The sequence below is a fragment of the Bos javanicus genome, chromosome 3 (genome assembly GCF_032452875.1).
Source record: "Bos javanicus breed banteng chromosome 3, ARS-OSU_banteng_1.0, whole genome shotgun sequence".
NCBI classification, from domain to species: Eukaryota; Metazoa; Chordata; class Mammalia; order Artiodactyla; family Bovidae; genus Bos; species Bos javanicus.
The window spans coordinates 80,149,969-80,171,698 of NC_083870.1; the positions used below are offsets into that span (position 1 = coordinate 80,149,969).

At 40.5% G+C, this 21,730-nt stretch overlaps 1 protein-coding gene across 3 annotated transcripts in view; it reads right to left on the reverse strand.

Annotated features, from left to right (window-relative positions):
- Nucleotides 1–1,677: 1,677 nt before the first annotated feature.
- Nucleotides 1,678–21,730, reverse strand: part of DNAJC6 (DnaJ heat shock protein family (Hsp40) member C6) — a 178,616-nt gene continuing 158,563 nt past the window's right edge. For all 3 annotated transcript variants that reach the window (XM_061411711.1, XM_061411712.1, XM_061411710.1), the window contains exons 14-19: nucleotides 19,180–19,248; nucleotides 17,782–17,901; nucleotides 10,154–10,417; nucleotides 7,835–7,977; nucleotides 5,660–5,836; nucleotides 1,678–4,034 (exon numbers count right to left, since the gene is read on the reverse strand). In XM_061411711.1, the coding sequence (XP_061267695.1) occupies nucleotides 3,933–4,034; nucleotides 5,660–5,836; nucleotides 7,835–7,977; nucleotides 10,154–10,417; nucleotides 17,782–17,901; nucleotides 19,180–19,248 (875 nt within the window). In that variant the 3' untranslated portion in view covers nucleotides 1,678–3,932. The remainder of the gene's footprint in view (nucleotides 4,035–5,659; nucleotides 5,837–7,834; nucleotides 7,978–10,153; nucleotides 10,418–17,781; nucleotides 17,902–19,179; nucleotides 19,249–21,730) is intronic.

Genomic DNA, 21,730 nt, shown 5'->3' on the forward strand with positions numbered 1-21,730 from the left:
GGCAACCCACTTCTATATTCTTGCCTGGAGAATCCCATAGATAGAGGAATCTGGTAGGCTATGCAGTCCATGGGGTTGCACAGAGTTGGACATGACTGGGAGACTGAGCACAGCACCAGGTGTGTAGAAAACTATATATAAGGGCTTGCTGGAGCCTCCCATATCACCCTAAGGCTAGTCCCATGGAAGAGAAATGATTTGGAGAAAAGTGACACTTCAGAGGCAAAGCTTGGTTTGAGTGCCTTGGACTCAGCAGTAAGAAACTGGAAGATGGCAAAAAGATGAGGAGCTTGCCCCAGGGTGATGTCCAGAATCAGAAAAATGCAGAGACAGTATTTGTCTCCAGTTAACTTTCCTGTCCACACCAGCCGTTCTTCCCAGTTTACGCAACACTTTAAAGAGGAACTTAGCCATCTTACCAGAGGCTTTAACCATCTTCTGAGAAAATCTGCTTTCCTCTTACCAGAGGTTCACTGAAAAACTGTTCTTCTACTACCCCATTCTGTATTTCCTCAAGAATAAAGAAGACTTTCAATCAAAAACAGAAAGTAAAAACCTTAGAAGCCGAACCCTTTCCCAACTTGCTGTCAGTGTGTTACCTGGAAATATAAGATCCACGTCCTCTGTCAAACTGGCTAGGACTAAACAGGACCTCTTAGGATAAATTTTTTATATTTTCTCCTTGCATTCAATTCTCACACTATGAACTAGGTTTTATTATCTTCACTTTACAGATGAGAAAACTGAGGCTCAGATGGTACCTACTGAGTAGGAAAGCTGAGATCAAACCTTAAACAGTTTAAATGTGAAGTCAGAAAATCAGCACTTGAATTGTTCCCCATTTTAAATCGTAGAACAACCAAAACCTGTCTACTTGACCTAAATTCCCCAGTATATGTTGTCAGCAGGGAAACTGTCCTGTTGCTGTGATAACTGGCTCTGGAATTCAACTTGCATGTTCATTCCTTACACAGTGTTTTCGTCAATAGTGTGCTAAGTTGCTTGAGTTGTGTCTGACTCTTTCTTAACCCCATGGACTATAGTCCGCCAGGCTCCTCTGTCCACGGGATTTCCTAGGCAAGAATACTGGAGTGGTTTGCCATTTCCTACTCCAGGGAATCTTCTCCACCCAGGGATGGAACCCACCTCTCTTAAGTTTCGTGCATTGGCAGGAGCGTTATTTACCACTAGCGCCACCTAGGGTCCAACTTGAAGATTCTTCTAGACAGGGTACAGCAACGATAATTCAAATACTTTTGATTTGCAACATTTGTTTCCAAGTAAACATGCTGCTTCTCTTCTTAAAGAGCTAAATGATCTGTTTTCTGCAACAAAGTCTCAGACTCCCAGGATCCAACCCTTTGCCTCAGCACAAAAATGTATTAATATCCTAGCTAGAGCCAGGATTTCTGTGCTGATTCTTTTAGGAACACAGCATTCATGCCGCATGATCAAAAGTGTGTCTGTATATGGAGGCAAGGGTGGTAAGGGGGGTGGTTAAAGTATAAATCAATAAATTCTATCAGATTATGTTTTGGTGCAAATGTATTATATGTGCAGCAGCAGCAGCATATTCTTTCCCCATAACTTTTCTTAAAAGTGAATCATGTCAGAAGGTGTAATTCAAGCTTGTTGTCGCATTCCTATGAGTGAAAAAATAACTTATGTTTCTACAAATATTTTTGAGCCTTTTAATATACATTACAAATATTTTAGACCAATCACATTTTGTTGAGTGTAACATATTTACAAAACAAAAATATATTACAATAAATATGAATGAAACAGTGAATCCGATCAACAACAAGCTCTGTCACAACCAGATATTTAAAAGGAATGCGAAAACCTGTTGGTCTGTATATGTTAAGAGCTTTGAGATAAATAGGGGTCCAGAATTATAATGTATCCGGAAAAGAGACAGGGAGCATCCCAAATTTAAGTTAGATAAGATTCTTTCTCATTGCTAATTACATAATGTTTAATGATGTTTTAAACTGTGAACATGGATGAATTATCCAAACATGATACCAAGCTAATATAGTTCTATCATTTCAAAATGTACGTGACATTCACATAGTAGCCTTTTAATTATTATTATATACTGTAGTTCACACAATATCTACAGATGTGAATGAGAAAAAAAGTCACAGCAACATGTCTCACATTCCAATTTTAAATAAGACAAGCACATACTGCAAACATTATTTTATAATATGTTAATAAATAACACCTAGTTTTTTATGGTTACTTTGAACAGTTTACAGCTGTATATTTAAAAAGAGAATATTTGAGGCGAGTTTCACATTGTCAGCAAAAGGTAAAATAAATAATGAATCTTTATAACAACAACAACAAAAAGAACGAAGGAAAGAAAGGAAGAAAGAGAGAAAGAAAGAAGAGAGTTGTATATAGAACATAAAGTATTTTTGACATGCTGCTTTTCCAGTACAGTTTGCCACAAGAAAATGAAAAACAGAAAGAAACAACAAAAAAGATTGTCTTTTAAAAACAATTTTTGAAAGCTTTTCACAATACTGAGCACAAACCTTTTAAGATTAGATCAAGATCTTTCTGCCCATCTGCCTTGTATGAATATCCTCTGCACACCGTGTACCTGCACACCCAAAGAGATCTACCAAAGTCATGGAAAACAATCACTTGCCCCTTAAAGTGAGAAACAGCCAAAATACTGAACTGAAATCCAACCAGTCTGAAGTCTGCAAAGGTTTCACTCCTGCTTTATTTTCACAGACGTTCCTGTGCAACTGTTATTCCTGTGGACCCCCAACAACTTTTAGAACAATAAACCCCACTGTAATAATCCAAGAGGTCCTATTTCATCAGGTGGGAAGAGGAACCTGGTTCCTCAGAGAAGCCAGTCTTAATAAGCCATGTGACTTGGTCTGAAGTGGCCTCTCTCTGTCTCTCACTGCAATTGCCCCTGTCACTGTGGTCATCGATTTCCTTCCCCCAGCCAATCACAAACCTGGAGGACAGGGGATCCATACTAGACAGTCTTCCTGATCAACTGTGAACACGCCAAACTGCCTTACAATCTGTTCCCAGCTAAGAGCATTTTCTCTGCTAAGAAAAAGGAGGAGCATTAAGCCTTACAGGAAAAATTAGAAGTTTCATCAAATCAGGTTGTTGTTATGGCATTAAGACATTCTTCAAGCTACCACATCTTTCTAAAGGGAAAAGAAGATAGTAGCCCAACTCTCTGACCAGGAATACAGATTTCTACACCTTTAGCGTACCTATTTTTCTTCAGTCAGCATTTTCACTAAATTTTAGCTTATCCAGGAAGGAAGTGTTGGTAGTAATCACTGGATTATAATAGAATTACTTCCCACAGTTCAGGTTCTTTTACATCTGTTAGTCCTCTTGACCAAAAGAAGTGTACAGTATTATACTATAGACCATAGTAAATTTCTGTTAAAACAAACAAACAAACAAAACTTAATGGTCATGTTCCTGAAGTCTACGTAAAGCCATGGCTCAAATTTTATCTTTCCAAGAAAATCTCAAAACTATTAGTTAAAATCCATCATGTAATCCTATTATTATAACTTTGGCTCATTATCCTATCCTCAGACAATGAGATGGGTGCTATGCCTTTGGTAGCCTTTATTTTCAATTTCCCCACAAATTGCTGAGTAGGCTCCCCACAGGGCAGGCTGGAATGTTGTAAAAATACTCTGCAAGGTCATCTGACTAAAAGTTCCTTTCCTGTTTCGGACTTTTTATGGTGGGGACTTGAGAAAACAAACATCCACATTCCTTATTAAAGAGGAATTAATTCACGAGTAACTTAACAGTTAAGTACTGGGTACACATTGCTGGAGTTTTTGGTTCACCTGCAAAAACCTCAGAACTGTGACACACACTAAGCATTAGCACGGGTCTGCAGCAGAAATGGAAAAGCTCATAAGTTAATACAAGGGTTTTTGGCCTTGATTTTCAAATTCTGACCAGGCATCATTGAGCTCCATGAAAATCATCTTTGCATATTGTTCATAGGGTTGCCCAGTAGCCTACAGAAAAAAAAAAAAAAATACACATTAGATACCACAGACCAAAATTTTATTTATATTAAAATTTCCATCGCTAATGTGGGCTCTGAGTAATTGAAATCTTTTTCTGTTAGACCATTTCTCTCTTTACAGCCCCATCTTGCTGCTGTTGCTGTTTGGTCACTAAGTCATGTCCAGTTCTTTGTGACTCCACAGAACCCAACAGGCTCTTCTGTCCATGGGATTTCCCAGTTAAGAATACTGGATTGGGTTGCCATTTCTTTCTTCAGGGGATCTTCCTGACCCAGGGATTAAACCCGCATCTTCTGCATGGGCAGGCAGATTCTATACCGCTTGAGACACTAAGGAAGCCAATAGCCCCATCTACATGACCCTAATTACTATGACCTCTCCACAAAGCCCTCCCCCAGGAATTCACATATGGTAGTAGTGATCAGTCACTGAGTAGGTAACAGAATTTATTGGTCAGCACAAGATGTATCTCCATTCTCCAGAGTTACCTACCAAATGACAAAGACTGCGTAGCTCTGATTGATGGACTGCATTTTGAAACACTCTTTATTCTATTTCTTAAAAAAATTTTCTTGGAGACCCATAACACAGGCATACAGTTTGTGGGTTTTTCTGGGCTCTTTCCCTTTCTCTTCAAGTCACTGAAATACATCATTTCTTTACTACTATCTGGATTGTCACCAAAAGTTTAGAGAGATGAAAATCTAAGACATCAGATTCAAGTGTGTGTTCTCAAGTAGGATTCAGTCACAGCCTCACACTGTAGGACTCACACGGTCCATATGATGGGGCTTCCCTGGTGGCTCAGCAGTAAAGAATCCGCCCACAACGCAGGAGATGCGTGTTCGCTCCCTGGGTAGGGACGAACCCCTGGAGAAGGGAATGGCAACCCACTCTACTATCCTTGCCTAGGAAATCCCATGGACAGAGGAGGCTGGTGGGCTACAGTCCATGGGATCACAAAGAGTCAGAACCAGCTTAGTGACTAGTCAACAATAACAAAGTCCATATGATGGCAAGTGATCCAATTCTGTCAAGGAGGTTTCTGTGTGTTATGGTGATCTCAACCGGGCCATCCACCGGTTGAAGTCTCTGACAGTGCAGAGCGTGTGTGTGTGTGTGTGTGTGTGTGTGTGTACTTCAGTGAAAATAAACTGCCATAATCAATATAGTGATGAATTTAGCTCCATTTTCAATATTTTGTTGATTCTCACCAATTTTACCAACTACATTCTAAAGTTTTTTCACTGTTTATCCTGGCTGAATATACTGCCATATTACTGTAGGAGAAAATTTCCTCTGTCCAACTCTGAGTTCATCCTTTAGTCAGGCACAACTTCTATCTGATCCCTGAAAATTAGTCAGTAATGAATCTCATACCTAAGTAAAGCCCTCATTCCGTTATTTGTAATGTATAGCTTGACTTCTTTGCTTCTGTGTCATAAAGTATAACTGTTTGTTTAAGTACCTTTTTGAGCCTATGAAATTTATTTTATCATATAAATGGCCTAATAAGAAGCAAGTTGAAAGTATGACTCCTTGACACACGCTTATAAACCAAGGACAGGAGGACCAGACACCCCCAGGGGTGCAGGAGGACAGGTTGTACTCACTTTATCCGGGTGCACCACTAGCACAGCCTTCCTGTACACCTTCTTCACCTGCTCCGGGGTGACCAGGTCTGCCATGCCAACAGGTTTCCACTTAGTCTCCCCAGCCCACAGCACAGTGTGCATTGTGGACAGAAGGGCTCTGATATTCCTCTCTTTGCCTTCAATCCATTCTAGAATCTGTTAACACAGGGGCAGTTAAGAAATTCAAATGCTTCTGAGTCCAGAGCATCTCCACTGTGACTCTGGAAACCCCTCCAGCTCCAGCAACATCAGGTACCTGCCTAGGTCATCCTTCCCACTACCAGGACGGCTCTTCTTCCTCTGCCCCCTACACCTCTTCTTTCTGGTTAACTCCTTATCAGCCTTCAAAAGCCTGCTCAGGAATTTCACACTGTTCCACCTTGGAAAGTCTAAACACCTTCCTTCCTCTCTGGTCCCCCTGAGTTAATGACTTATGCCTAAAGTATGAACTCCACGAGGGCACACATCATGTCTGTCTGGGTCCCTGCTATGTCGTATGTCTAGTAGAGTGTCTGACATGTACACACACACACACACACACACACACACACACACAAATTCCTTGAAAAAAAAAACAAATTTCTCCAGGCTACCTTTTAAACATATTTCTATCATAAAATGTGCTATACTTCACCATAATCGTGCATTTGTTTTCCGCTTGCCATTAGGCAGACCTGTTTGAAGAAGGATAGTGTTTCTTACATATCATTCTAACTCAGAAACAGTATGCCTGGCAGGAAAAGAGCTTGAAAAGGTCTGTTAAATGAATCAATACATTTAGTCATTCATTCCAACTATGACCATTCATAGTTTGCATCACCATAGTTGGAACAAATGAGGTCACTAAATTGAAAGGTTTGTAACAATGAATCAGCAGTTAGCACTTAACAGAAGCTCAGTCAAAGTGAATGATGACTACTCTCCCAAACAATTAAATACTCCATACCAACTAAACAACCAAGCATGGTTTAAAAGACATAAACCACTTTCTTTTCCAGAAAATTGTCAGAGTTTACCTAATACACAAAGGCTCTTGAGATGGAGCACAGTGTTTGTGGCAGATAAAACCTTTATAACACTGCATGAAGTGAATAGCAAATATAAACAGAGCATCATATATTGTACTGCAAATTGTATCGCTGCATCTTCAACAAATTATGGAAAACAACAGTGGTATGTTTTTCAACATGTGTAACATTGAGTGGTTGTGCCATTCTGGTTTTGGAGCACTAGATTAGACTCTCATCTTCCAGGCTGGAACAGTGTCAGTGTATTTTGTCACGTGGGAATTCAGCCTGTCTGTGACAAGCTTTCCAGTTCTCTTGATCTTCACAAACTGTTTCACTACCTCACACCATTCATCAACATAACCATCCTTTTGTCCCCCAATTAACCATTGCCCAGATAATATCTTCAGCTATGAAGTAACATGTCTGTTTTCTCATCTATGAAACAATGAAGTTATAGACACTGGTTTGCAAACCTTAGAAGAAAAGAATATGAAAACATTCTCTTTTTCCAAATAAAATCTTACCTAGACATCCAAGAATCAGAAACAGATAAAAGTAGAAATGCTCTGGTTAAAAGTGAAGTGAAGCAGTGTAGAAGCCAGAGACCCCACTTCCCTTAGCCTCCATCCCTTTCACGTTCCCAAACCTCTAGGTCTAACATTATGGGAGTGAGTAATTCTCAGGCACATCAATCAATAGCTCCCTCCCTATCAGCAAAGAAGAGATCCTGAGGGCATCAGCTAATCTAGTCCTATATAAAGCTACCAAAGCAGAAACAGAGAATATAAATAATGCATTCTTCTTACCACCAAATCATAATGACTTACCTACAGATTGCAATGCCATCTGAATAATAAGATCACATCTTAAAGAGTGCCATTGCTTATTTGAAAATGTGAATGAAGAAAATCTACACTATATATTATGGAATAAGTGCATTGTACTAAAGAAATGAAACAACATATACAGCACTCCCTGAAAGTATTTTTCTATTAAAGGACACAGCTATACTCAAATCAGAACTACAAGAACCAAATGAAATATGGTAGATGCTAGAAACTCAACATGGCACCTTCTATAGGTTAGTCCCACACTGACGGTTCCACACAACACGATAGTCACTGCAGGCCAGGGGCTCACTCACCTTTAACTTCTCAGGATCCATCTCCTTAGCCATTTCCTCCTTTCTCATCTCAGCTATTGTTCGAGGTCCCTTTTTGTCTTTGTGAGCATTAAAACCTTGACCAGAGAGCAGGTCTTCAAAGTCAGCTGCTTTTTGTTTCCCCTCTGCAACATAGTATTTTTAAAATTATTATAGTGTTTACTCATAAACATAGTATCATAACACTTAGGCACACTGCATAGGGCTTTCACAGGCACTATGCCCCTTAATCCTCTCACTTAGCCTGTGAGTAGCATATGAGACTGTCATGTCCATTTTATAGATGAGAAAGTGAAGTCTGGAAAACTTAAGAGATCTGTTCAGGATCACATGCAGTGTCCACGGCCAAGCTCAGACTCGAGGTTGGGTTGTTGCACTAACCTAATTCCATGATTCCATGTCCACCATTCCATCCTTGCACAGATGAGGACAGTCATGATTCTACCCACTGCTCCCTCCCCACCTCAGGCCCCAGTCATACAACTGGCTAGCAGCAGTGATGGGCCTATGACCTGGGTTTTGGTGCTTGAAATGCACACACACTGCTGCTTTCCTGCCCACACTCGGCTGACACTTCTAGTCCATCACAGAGCTCTTTTCCCCTAAGTCTGGTTTTGGCCTCACAATCTTTATCAATCTGCTTGGAAAAGCAGCCTAGCGTGGTAGTAGCAAATGGCAAGGGCTCTGGAGACAGACCCCCAGGTTTGAATTCCAGCTCTGCCTTTATTAGCAATGTGACCTTGGGACAAGTTCCTTACCATCTTCCTGCCTCAGTGTCCTCATCTGTCAACCAGGCATGGTGTTAATAACATGACTTATCTCATAAGGTTGTTGTGAAAATTGGCGAGTTAAATATTTTTAAGTGCTCAAAACAGTGCCTGGCTATTAAGTGTTTGCTGTTAAAACAGAACCACAATACAAGAGTCCATTCAGTCCATGCCTTCAACCAACACTGTTGTCTCACTTGAAACTTTCTGTCAGGCATCCTGAACATACTCTGTCGCACACACACACACTCAAATGTGGGTGCTCTGAGATTAGGGGTTTTGTCTGTCTTGTTTGCAGCTGTATCCCCAATGTTTTCTACACTGAAGATACTCCGTAAGTGTTTATTGATTGACAACACTCACCCCATATCTACTCAGAATAAAAATGGAGGGGAAGCCAAATGACTCTACGGAATCACCAGAGAATATCCACTGCTAACCAAAGAACAAACACGATGTTACAAAGACCTAAAAAAGACTCCTTGCCATGTAAGTACCGTGAGAAGCAGGGTGTGGTGGTGAATGGTAGAGGCTCTGGAGTCACATTGCCCTGGTAGATCTTGGCTCTGTCACTTACAAGCTGTATGGACTAAGAAAATTACTGATCTCTGTCTACAACAAGGGTTTGGAGATTATATGAAATAATATGCAAAAACTGCTTAGAATAGCACCTGACATATAATAAGCCCTCAAAAGATGTCAGCTAAAGCTACTAGGAAAAGTAGAGGAATTTCCTTTCCCATGTTCCATAGAAAGGCCTGTTTCCTTATTACGTCCCTATACATTCCATTCTTGGGTATAATGAAATCAACTGAGATGTAAAACATATCATTACAGGCCTTTTAAAAATTAAAATGTGACCATCCCTTCTATGAAAAATATATTATTTTTCACTTGCTATCAAGAACCCCATTTGAAAAAAGAAAGAATCCCATCAGAGTTATCCTCCAGCCTTAGCTTTTGGGCCACTTTGTGTTCTTTTAACTTTCTTCTCAGAAGAGAGGGAAAAACCATCACAGGAAACCCAAAGATCTCAGGAACATCCCCCAGCCAGAGGATAATCAAGACCAAATGTCCAAGACATGTCCATTCCTCTAACTGGGAGCCAAGAGAAAACATGAACGCAGTGCTTGAAATGTTTCCAACTTTCGTGTTCCACCCCCTCTTCCAAAGGGATGGCAGTTTCAAGATCCATCCACCCATCCACTCACTTTCATTCAATACTCCTTTAGTGCCTCCTACCTGTCTAGTGTTCTGCTAGGTGCTAATGCTAATGAGTTAAAAAAAGACCCAGTCCCTGCCCACCATTTGGTCTCAGTGTGGAGAAAGGCAGACAGGTGAGCCAGCACTCACAAAACCACAGTGTGCGGGGAGAATGATAAACCTAGGAGCTCCAGGCACAGCACTGGGAGGGATCGTGCTGCGTCATTACAATTCAAAGACTGCCTCAGAAACTGCCAAATTCCCTGTCTCCTTCTTCAGACATGCATACCGCTGGGTACCCTCTAGCCAGGCCCCATACCATCATCCTTACCCAAATTAGCTGCTGCTTTCCCACGTTCGTTCTGGCCCCCAGGCATGGATGAGAAGCTCACGTTGTAGTTGGGCCGGTTCTGGGGAGAGGAGTGGGGCATGCTGGACTGTGGCTTGGACTGTGTCTGCTGCCAGTTGTAGCCCCCTCCCTGCTGCCACCCCCCACCCATGGGCTGGGGAGATGCTTTCTGTGGCGAGCTGAGAGGTGGAAATCCACCACCCAATCCAGTTGGTGTGGAAGGTTTGCTGGCAAATGAAGAACCACCTATAGGAAAAACAGAAAGAGAAAGAGAGAAAGAAGGTAATGCTATTGTGAGTAGCCTCTAACTCCTGTGTCCCAAGTCACTGCTTACAATGACTTTAGTGGAACCTCCCTTGACTAGTGGCATAATTAGCCTTCCTACCCAGTCCATTCTGAAGGAGATCAGCCCTGGGTGTTCTTTGGAAGGAATGATGCTAAAGTTGAAACTCCAGTACTTTGGCCACCTCATGCGAAGAGTTGACCCATTGGAAAAGACTCTGATGCTGGGAAGGATTGGGGGCAGGAGGAGAAGGGGACGACAGAGGATGAGATGGCTGGATGGCATCACCGACTCGATGGACGTGAGTTTGAGTGAACTCCAGGAGTTGGTGATGGACAGGGAGGCCTGGCGTGCTGCAATTCATGGGGTCGCAAAGAGTCGGACACAATTAAGTGACTGAACTGAACTGAACTGAATAGCTAAATAAATTGCATTCATGTATTTTCCTTTAATCCTCACAATGACATTTTTAGGTATGTACTAACAGTTCCATTTTTCCTTCTGATAAACAAACTATAGCTCAGAATAGGTAAGCGATTTTCTGAAAGTTACACAGCCAGAAAGTGGCAGAACTGGGACCCGCGTCCAAGTCTGACTCCAAGCCAGACGAGCCCTGGCTCCTCCACGGTGCCACTGCAGCTCTCCCTCCCACCCTCTCAGAAGATTCTATTTCTTAACTTGAGCAAAATCTATCAAATGACAAGAACAGGGAATAAAACAAAAATATATTCACTGGTGAAGCTGCTATTTAAACATCAACCATCAGGATTATTCACTGTCTGTTATAAATACCAACATGGTTAGTGCCCACGAGTAAACAAAGGTGTTTTAAAATTTCATAACTAGGTTTCAATTTCACACTACTTGCACTTCATTGCAGGAGAGTAAACACAGCTAACACTCTGACAACTCTGAATAGGGTAAAGAAACTTATTCAAGCTTTAAAAAATGATATTACTCTGTCCTGGGAATTTAAGTAGAATCCTGACTCTGTAACTCCTAACTTTTAAGTACTCACTGCATAAATGCTGGGCTTTTCCCAAAATATGAAGACTAGCTGTGACTCATGTTTGAAGAGGTGATCTCCAGGAACCCTTTCAGGCACCAATACCGAAGCAACAGTGATAATAAAATAGCATTTATATAGCTCTTTTAGAATTTACAAAATATGTTTATGACTATTACTGCCTTTAATCTACACAACACCCTTAGGAAATAGGTAGTATTACTGGTTCCACTTTATTTATTTTTCTTTGTCAAAATTACCATTTATTTTTTCATTTTTATACAATTTTTAAAGGTTACTTTCCATTTAGTTATTACAAAATCTTGGCTATACTTTCAATGTTTTACAGTACATCCCTGAGCCTATCTTATACCCAATAATTTGTACCTCCCATTTCCTCACCCCTCTCTTGCCCTCCCCCTGCTCCCCACTGGTAAGCTCTAACTTGTTCTCTATATCTGTGAGTCTGCTTCTTATCTGCTGTATTTCTTGTATTTTTCAGGTTCCACATATAAATGATATTATACAGTATTTGTCGTTCTCTCTCTGACATACATCGCTTAGCATAATGCCCTCCAAATCCATCCATGTTGCTATTAATGGCAAAAGTTTTTGTTCTTTTTATGACTGAGTAGTATTCCACTGTGTATACTGCTATATGCCATATCCTCTTTAACCACTCCTCTGCTGACGGACACTTGGTCACTTCCATATCTTGGTGATTGTAAATAATGTTGCTATGAACATTGGGGTGCACATATCTTTTCAAATTAGTGGGTTTTTTTTCCAGATGTATACCCAAGAGTGGAATTGCTAGGTCATAAGTTAGTTCTATTTTCAGTTTTTTGAAAAATGTCCATACCATTTTCCACAGTCTGGCCCCACTTTAAAGATAAGGAAATAAAGGAGGTATACTCGGTATACTTACAGGCTTATGGTCACACATCTAGTTCATGGAGCTGGGACTTGACTATGAACTTCCCATCTCCACATGTCATGTTCATTTCCTGCATCCATAATCTCAAATTCCTCTCCAAATCTCTGAGTCTTTTACTACAAATCTCTGAGTAAGTGAGTCATCCCTCACTTACTGTCTCTTCTTTCTATCAGTATTGTTCCTCTGGTCTGATGTGGGTTCCTCTTCCCACTCCCACTGGGAATGCTGTGTTATGACCAGCAGACTTGGAACCAATCTGTCTCTGCTCCATCACACATTCATGCATTCATTCTTACATTCGTTTATTTATTCATTCATTCATATATTCATTCATCAGTATTTGTTGAGCATTACCAAGTACCAGAAAGCAAAAAGATTTTCTTAGGCTCCAAAATCACTGAGGATGATAAGTACAGCTAAGAAATTATAAAGAAATTAAAAGACACTTGCTCCTTGGAAGAACAGCTATGACAAACCTAGATAGTATATTAAAAAAGCAAGGACATCAGTTTGCCAACAAAGGTCCGTATAGTCAAAGCTATGTTTTTTTCCAGTAGTCATGTACATATGTGACAGTTGAACTATAAGGAAGGCTGAGTGCCAAAGAATTGATGCTTTTGGACTGTGGTGCTGGAGAAGGCTCTTAAGAGTCTCTTGGACTGCAAGGAGGTAAAACCAGTCAATCCTAAAAGAAATCAACCCTGAATATTCATTGGAAAGATGGATGCTGAAACTGAAGCTTCAACACTTTGGGTACCTGATGCAAAGAGCCAATTCGCTGGAAAAGACCCAGATCCTGGGAAAGATTGAGGGCAGGAGGGAAGGGGATGACAGAGGGTGAGATGGTTGGATGGCATCATTATCTCAATGGACCTGAGTTTGAGCAAACTCTGGGAGACAGTGAAAGACAGAAGAGCCTGGCATGCTGCAGTCCCTGAGGTCACAAAGAGTCAGACACAACTTAGTAACTAAACAACAACAACTAGGTACCAGATACAGTGCCCCAGGAAAATAGCCGAAAACAGCCTACGGAGAATCCTCACTCTTCTGAAGTTCAGTGAAAAACTTATCTCCTTGACCTCAGTGTTATCACCTGTAAAATCAGAACTATGTCTACATCGCAGAAAAAACATAAAGGCACAATGACTATGTGAAAGCTCTTCACAATTCCTGAACTAAGCAAATAAGAGGCGCCATTTTAAAATAATGCAAATTCATATTCCCAGCATGTACCCATCCACCATAAAGGCTCAATAAATACTTGGTAATAGAAAAAGGGAATGGCACTGTTGCGCACTACAGGCTGGCATCGCCCCTGTCGTGAAGCCCTTCTTTGTGAGCCTCTGGGCCCCTCTGCCAACAGCACCTCAACATACCTGAGGTTGGGTAGACATTCCACACTGGAATTTCATCTTTTATTTTAAGGATGCTTACAATCTTCTTTCTGAATATATTACGTTTATTATTTAAAAAGTCAGTAACTACAGAAAGACCTGAAAAACTTAAAAAATTCTTCCATGTTCCCACTGCTTTGCCATTTATTTGTTCATTTATAATACACTATTGAGCGTCTTCTCCACATGAGGCTGCAGATACAGTGGTGAAATGGCAGATGCTGCCTCTGATCTCAAGCTGCTCATCAACATTGCAGGGCTTTCTGATGTTACCCTTTCAGAATTCTTTCCTAAATATTTTTTAGACTGGTTAGCAATTCTAATTTTTAAAGCCACTGAAGCAGAGAACTGACGGAAATATAGAGTAGTAGCTAAACCCAGAGCCCACAGCTATTCTCATTAAAAGCAAAAGCAGTGGTTGTCAAACTTGGCTGTGCATTAGACTCACTTGGGGAGCTTTAAAAATTCTCTATACCCAAGCCACAACCAAACTAATTAAATCGGAATCTATGGGAAAAACTATGGTGTTTGTATCAGAATTGTTCAATGTGAAAATACCTAAAGGAGAAGCATGCTATCTTTTTTTAATTGCAGCTATATAACTTAGAAGTTTAATTTTTACTCTAAAGCAATTGCCTAGGAGTCAAAAATTTTAGTGTGTAAGTAGCCCTTGCTTATATACTCATTTGCTGTACAGTTTCAGGAAAATCACTTACCTTTCCTAAATTATGTGACTCGAAAATGAGGCAAAAGGAAACTAGTTTCCCCAGCAGTTTTTAAGAATTATTGCATTTCAAAAACAAGTAACTCTTCGAAAAAATATTTTTGAATTTCCCTGGTGCCTAGTGGTTTGGATTCATGGGCTTTCACTGTGGTGGCCTGGATTCAATCCCTGGTTGGGAAAAGTCCTGCAAGCTATGAGGCGTGGCAAAAAAACCAAAAATAACCACTACTCTTGAACTCCTTTGAATAGGTATATTGTTGTAGTAATAAAGATGCAGCTATTCTAAAACTATTTTTGTTGTCTATTAATGTTGTTGAGATCCAAGGAAATGCAAGACACAGATGTGGAACAGGGGGAGGCAAGGAAGACCCTGTGGCCGTGGATGGGAGTAAATTATGTGTTAATATCCACTGATCACCTATCTCCATCTCCTGGAAGGCAGAGCAGTGACACCCACCCCAGAGCAAAAAAAAACAAACTTATAGCAGAGATTTTGGTTTCTAAATACCATTCCCCACAAAAAGGAATGAGATTTCTCAGAAATGCTGGATTATAGGACAGGCATATAAAAAGTTCAAGAGAAGCCTAGGATACCTTGTGCCATAAAGAAAGTTCTCAAAAATGATGGAATCAAGTGAAAATGATATAGAAGTCAGAAGAAAGGAGCTTTCACAAATCAAATGTGGGACCATGTGAACATTAAATAATAACAGTAACAGATGATAACCAACCAAGTCAAAAAAGAATCCATTAGTCCATTATGATGTGAGAGATGGAGGGAGTCAGAAAGGAAGGAAGGGGATGGGAGAGGGAGAGACAGGAGATTCTTCCTTAGAATGAAATGCCAATTAATATATACAGAAAGAAGAAGGGAATCAGAAAAGCACAGTTTTGCAGATATCATGGCAATAACTGCTTTAGGCAAGAATCACCAATGAATGCTAAAACCAGCGGGTAAAGGTCAGATGGAGAATTGGATAATCTCAAATTCTCTCTCCAGATTACTCATTAATTACTGAAAGGAAAAATGGTAACTTCATGGTGAAGCAAACCTGGCAGACATCACCTTAACCAAGTGATCAAAGTTAACAAATCAAGACTTTGGCAACTGGCCTGTACCCTTCAAATATCAATGTCATGAAAGGTTGAGGAATGATTCCAGGTTAAAGGTGTCTAAAAGGACATGACAACTAGATGCAAGACATGATGCTGAATTTTTTAAAAGAACTTCTTATAAAGGTCACCTATTCAGTAAGGCCCTTCCCTAACCACTCGATATTTAAAATAACACCCTGGCCCATCCCCCACGCGCCATCACTTTCTGCCTTATTTTTTTCACAGGACTCCTCATGGGGTCATAGTGCAAGCCACAGACCTAGAGTTCATGGTGCTGAAACCCTGTGATTTGGGCGTGTTCCTGAAACTTCCGTGTCCGTTTCTTCATCTGTAAAATGAGGATTATAATAGTTTCTACTTCAAAAAATATTCAGAAGATTAAATGAAATGATATATGTAATGCACTTAAAATAGACCCTGGTACAGAGTAAAATGTCCAGCTAAACATTAATTGTTTTTATTGGTTGACATTATATTGTATATTTATTCATTTAATGTTTATTTCCCCTTCTAGAATATCAACTTTAAGAAGAAGGAATTTTGTTTTGGTTTTGTTAGTTTGGCTGGTTGGTTTTCACTAAAACAATGTTAGAACACAGAAGGCACTTAATAATTAATTGTGGGATGAATAAATGGGTAAAAAATGAACAGTGAAAAGATTGTACTTGAAATAGAACTTTGCCTGTTTTATAGAATGTTATTATTCTAAAATTTGAACTTTAAGATACAAAAAAAGGGAAAATAATTTGAGAAATTCTTAAAAGGAAAGAAGATCTAAATTATATAAAAGGAAAGGTCAAGATTCTAACATAACTACTAAGAAAAATAAAACGGTAGCATGTTCTCATTCCCTGCAGATAATTCAGCTCTAAATGCTTCCGGAGGCCTTTTGGGGAAACTAAAATATCAAGTTGGCTTATTTAAACCTTTGTGTCAGAGCTACCTCATTCTTATTTAACAACTCTGCACTTCACGGGAGAGGATGGAAAAGGAGGAGGGAAAAAGTTTCAAAACACACTAGTCCAATCAACTACACCTTGAAGAGAGATTTCTTGGTAAAACAGAACCCTGCACACTGTACCCCTCTCTAGGGAGCATCACCACGAGCACTGATGCAGGGAGGCCTGGCATGCTGCGATTCATGGGGTCGCAAACAGTTGGACACGACTGAGTGACTGAACTGAACTGAACTGAAGTGTTTTATGAGCAAGTAATTTTGGAAACACTGGGTTCAGTGAACTTCAATTAAGTGTTTTATGAGCGAGTAGTTTTGGAAACACCAGCTTCCGTGGACTTTGATTATTGCAGTCGTGTCCGACTCTTTGCGACCCCATGAATCGCAGCACACCAGGCCTCCCTGTCCATCATCAACTCCCTGAGTTCACTCAAACCCACGTCCATCGAGTCAATGATGCCATCCAGCCATCTCATCCTCTGTCGTCCCCTTCTCCTCCTGTCCCCAATCCCTCCCAGCATCAGAGTCTTTTCCAGTGAGTCAACTCTTCACATGAGGTGGCCAAAGTACTGGAGTTTCAGCTTTAGCATCATTCCTTCCAAAGAAATCCCAGGGCTGATCTCCTTCAGAATGGACTGGTTGGATAAAACACTTATCCTATAATAATAATAATAATAATTAACATCTGATGAAAAAACTCTTTAGAAATACTCTCCAGAGGGTCTATTTTCTGTATGGAAGATTACAAACCGACCAGAGAGGACTGTGGCCCATGGAGAGAAGAGAGGCACAGTGTGAGGACCTCACTGGCAACTTCAGAATAAGACCTGCACACAGCGGGCCCCTCGTGGCACAGCTCTATTTGACCACCCTTGTCTCTCACTGTTTCCCTACATAGTCACTACTTTCGGTGCAAACTCTATTTTCAGATGCTCCCAGAAGTTCTAACTTTATTTACACTACTACTCCAAACTCAGGGATTGGAGAAATGCATTAATAGGGGTTAGCTCCAACCCAGTATTTGAAGCCTGTTTCCTTTTCTAAAAAGACAGCTTTAGGTTTTAGAATATAGCTTAAAAATACAGATTATTTTAGATCCCAGGTAAACACTACAGCTTATTTTTAACCCCAAAGATTTAGATTTGAGGCTTTGTAGCCAAAAATAAGTATGTATCTTCATTTGTTATGTGTATACCTAATGTCCCAAGGTCAGCAAAAGGGTCCAGAGTCTGGGGTTTGTTTTGATGGGTGGGAGTACCATGCGAGGAGCCTGTTGGGCTGGTGGCAGCTGATTTGCTTCCCATTCCAAAACCTCCTGAAAAAAATAAGAAGGTCATTGCAAATGAATTAGTTGTCTGAGGCTGAATTCTGAAGTTCAGAAATCTAGAGCTACTGCTCACCTCATCTCTAAGGGCAAATTAGGACAAGGTTTGCAAATATGTTAGAAGTTGCTAGACCCCATTTCCCTAATTTAAGGGAGTAGTGACCTGGAGCAAGGACAGGGAACAGAAAAGGTATAAGTCATTACCAAGCAATGGCACCCCACTCCAGTACTCTTGCCTGGAAAACCCCATGGACGGAGGAGCCTGGTAGGCTGCAGTCCATGGGGTCGCTAACAGTCGGACACAACTGAGCGACTTCACTTTCACTTTTCACTTTCATGCATTGGAGAAGGAAATGGCAACCCACTCCAGTGTTCTTGCCAGGAGAATCCCAGGGATGGGGGAGCCTGGTGGGCTGCCGTCTATGGGTCGCACAGAGTCAGACACAACTGAAGTGACTTAGCAGTAGCAGCCACTCCTCTAAACCATTACATCTGGTGCTTACCTCATGTCACCTGACTCCATTCTTTCCTATGGGATTTCCTATGAGAGGAGTCAGAGTTGAATTCTGGTTCTGCCACTTCCTAGCTGAGTGACCTTTGACACGTTGCTTAACTTTTCTGAGTGTCGATATTTTCTCATTGGTTACATAAGGAAACAGCAACTGCTTTAGAAAGTTGCTGTGACAGACATAGTGTGTGTGTGTGTGTGTGTGTGTGTGTGTGTGTAACTTGCACAGTGTCAGAAAGATAATCACACAAGATGGCTCTCAAAAAATACAATACTAGCCATAAGAAAGAGAATTTATTTACTATAGACAAATTCAGATCTAAAACAAGTTCTCTGTAAGAGAGAAAACCATTCAGATTATGCAACACCTACTCTATGCCAGAAAATTTCATGTAAGTAATTTCACTTAAACTGTGTGGGATAAGAATTGTGAATTCCATTTTACAGATAAGAAAACTGAAGTTCAGACTGGTAAAAAAAAATTCAAAAGCTTCTAAATGGTTGAGTTAGATGTATACCCAGATCTGTCTAACTCTATTGTCACGGCAAACATTTAGCAAATTGAGACTTAGAGAAATTATCATAAGACATGCAGCACTACCATGTCATCAAGGGCAATGTGAAAAGCTTTCTCAGATTGGGAACCTTTAGGAACTTCCATAAATGGGGCTAGCACTCTGCAAGTACTCACTTCACCTTGGGTGAAGGATTATGCTCCAGTGACCAATTATGTGGCACAAAATTCATCTGCTGATCTTTACCTGGTTTGGTATGCCAGTCCCAGGCTCCTGAAACATCCGGCTGAATGTTCACAGCAGGGGTACTAGAAGCTGCAAACGAGGAGAAGAAAAAGAATCAGGACAAAATAGCTCAGAATCCACTTTTCTGAGTTCACAAAAGAAAATGCTCTCCCTCTCATGATATGCCCATGTCTCACGTGATTCTACTCTCCCTCCGAGCTCTCTCCACATTCTGCAACATTGGTATTTTCTGCCTTCATCTGTACTTACTTATATGAGCACTGGTGGAAGCCATATACTGTTTGTCTCTGTTACTTCCTTGTTCGCCTTTATTTTACCTCCAAAGGTACACTCTGAATTGTAACTGTGCATATATCTGTCTCGAGTACGCTGTGAAAGCAAGAATTATCTTATCCATCTGCATGGGTCCCACCTCTACCCTTAACACAAAGTCAGTAGGCAATAGAAAAAAGGTGAAATGAAACTCAAACTCAATTTGCCTTAAGCTGGCATAAACTGCATGAGCAACTTAGAACAAAAATGTTGTTTTATCATTTGGGGGAGAATGGATCCATGTATATGTGTGGCTGAGTCCCTTCACTGTTCACCTGAAATTATCGCAACATTGTTGTACCCCAATAGGAAATGTATTTTGCATTAAAAAATGAATAAAAATTAATTTTTTTTTGTTTTTGTCTCCTCTGCTGGGACATTAACAGAGAATATGAGTCAATCAGAACACTTACTAGGAACTGACTAGATACCATCCACCCACCATGCTGCTGTCAGGGATGTATCTACTGTCACTAAAACAACAAACTCACTACAGCTTCAAAATAGATCATTCTGACCCCTCTCAAGGGAGGTCAAGGGATTACATCTGATAGAGTGCTAGAAGAACTATGGACGGAGGTTCATGACACTGTACAGAAGGCAGTGATCAAGACTATTCCCAAGAAAAAGAAATGCAAAAAGGCAAAATGGTTGTCTTAGAAGGCATTACAAACAGCTAGCTGAGAAAAGAAGAGAAGTGAAAGGCAAAGGAGAAAAAGAAAGATATACCCATTTGAATGCAGAGTTCCAAAGAACAGCAAGGAGAGATAAGAAAGCCATCCAGTGATCAATGCAAAGAAATAGAGGGAAACAATATAATGGGAAAGACTAGAGATCTCTTCAAGAAAATTAGAGATACCAAGGGGACATTTCATGCAAAGATGGGCTCAATAAAGGACAGAAAATGGTATGGACCTAACAGAAGCAGAAGATACTAAGAAGAGATGACAAGAATACACAGAAGAACTATACAATCAAGATCTTCATGATCCAGATAACCATGATGGTGTGATCACTCACCTAGAGCCAGACATCCTGGAATGTGAAGTCAGGTGGGCCTTAGGAAATATCTCTATGAACAAAGCTAGTGGAGGTGATAAAATTCCAGTTGAGCTATTTCAAATCCTAAAAGATGATGCTGTGAAAGTACTGCACTCAATATGCCAGCAAGTTTGGAAAACTCAGCAGTGGCCACAGGACTGGAAAAGGTCAGTTTTCATTCCAATCCCAAAGAAAGGCAATGTCAAAGAATGTTCAAACTATTGCACAATTGCACTCATCTCACACGCTAGCAAAGTTATGCTCAAAATTCTCCAAGCCAGGTTTCAACAGTACGTGAACTGTGAATTTCCAGATGTTCAAGCTGCATTTAGGCAGAGGAACCAGAGATAAAACTGCCCACATCCATTAGATTATCGAAAAAGCAAGAGAGTTCCAGAAAAACATCTACTTCTGCTTTATTGACTACGCCAAAATCTTTGACTGTGTGGCTCACAAAAAAACTGGAAAATTCTCAAACAGATGGGAATACCAGATCACCTTACCTGTCTCCTGAGAAATCTGCATGAAGGTCAAGAAGCAACAGTTAGAACTGGACATGGAACGACAGACAGACTGGTTCAAAATTGGGAAAAGAGTACATCAAGGCTGTATGTTTTCACCCTGCTTCTTTAACTTATATGCAGAGCACATCATGAGAAATGCTGGGCTGGACGAAGCACAAGCTAGAATCAAGATTGCCAGGAAAAATATCAATAACCTCAGATATGCAGATGAAATGCTATAAACTGAAAGAGGAGAGTGAAAAAGCTGGCTCAAAACTCAACATTCAAAAAACTAAAATCATAGCATCTGGTCTCATCACTTCATGGCAAATAGATGGGGAAACAGTGGAATCAGTGACAGACTTTATCTTCTTGGGCTCCAAAATCACTGCAGATAGTGACTGCAGCCATGAAATTAAAAGATTCTTACTCCTTGGAGAAAAAGATATGACCAACCTAGACAGCATATTAAAAAGGAGAGACATTACCTCACCAACAAAGGTCCATCTAGTCAAAGCTATGATTTTTCCAGTGGTCATGTATGGATGTGAGAGTTGGACTGTAAAGAAAGCTGAGTGCAAAGAATTGATGCTTTTGAACTGTGGTGTTGGAGAAGACTCTTGAGAATCCCTTGGACTGCAAGGAGACCCAACCAGTCCATACTAAAGGAAATCAGTCCTGAATATTCATTGGAA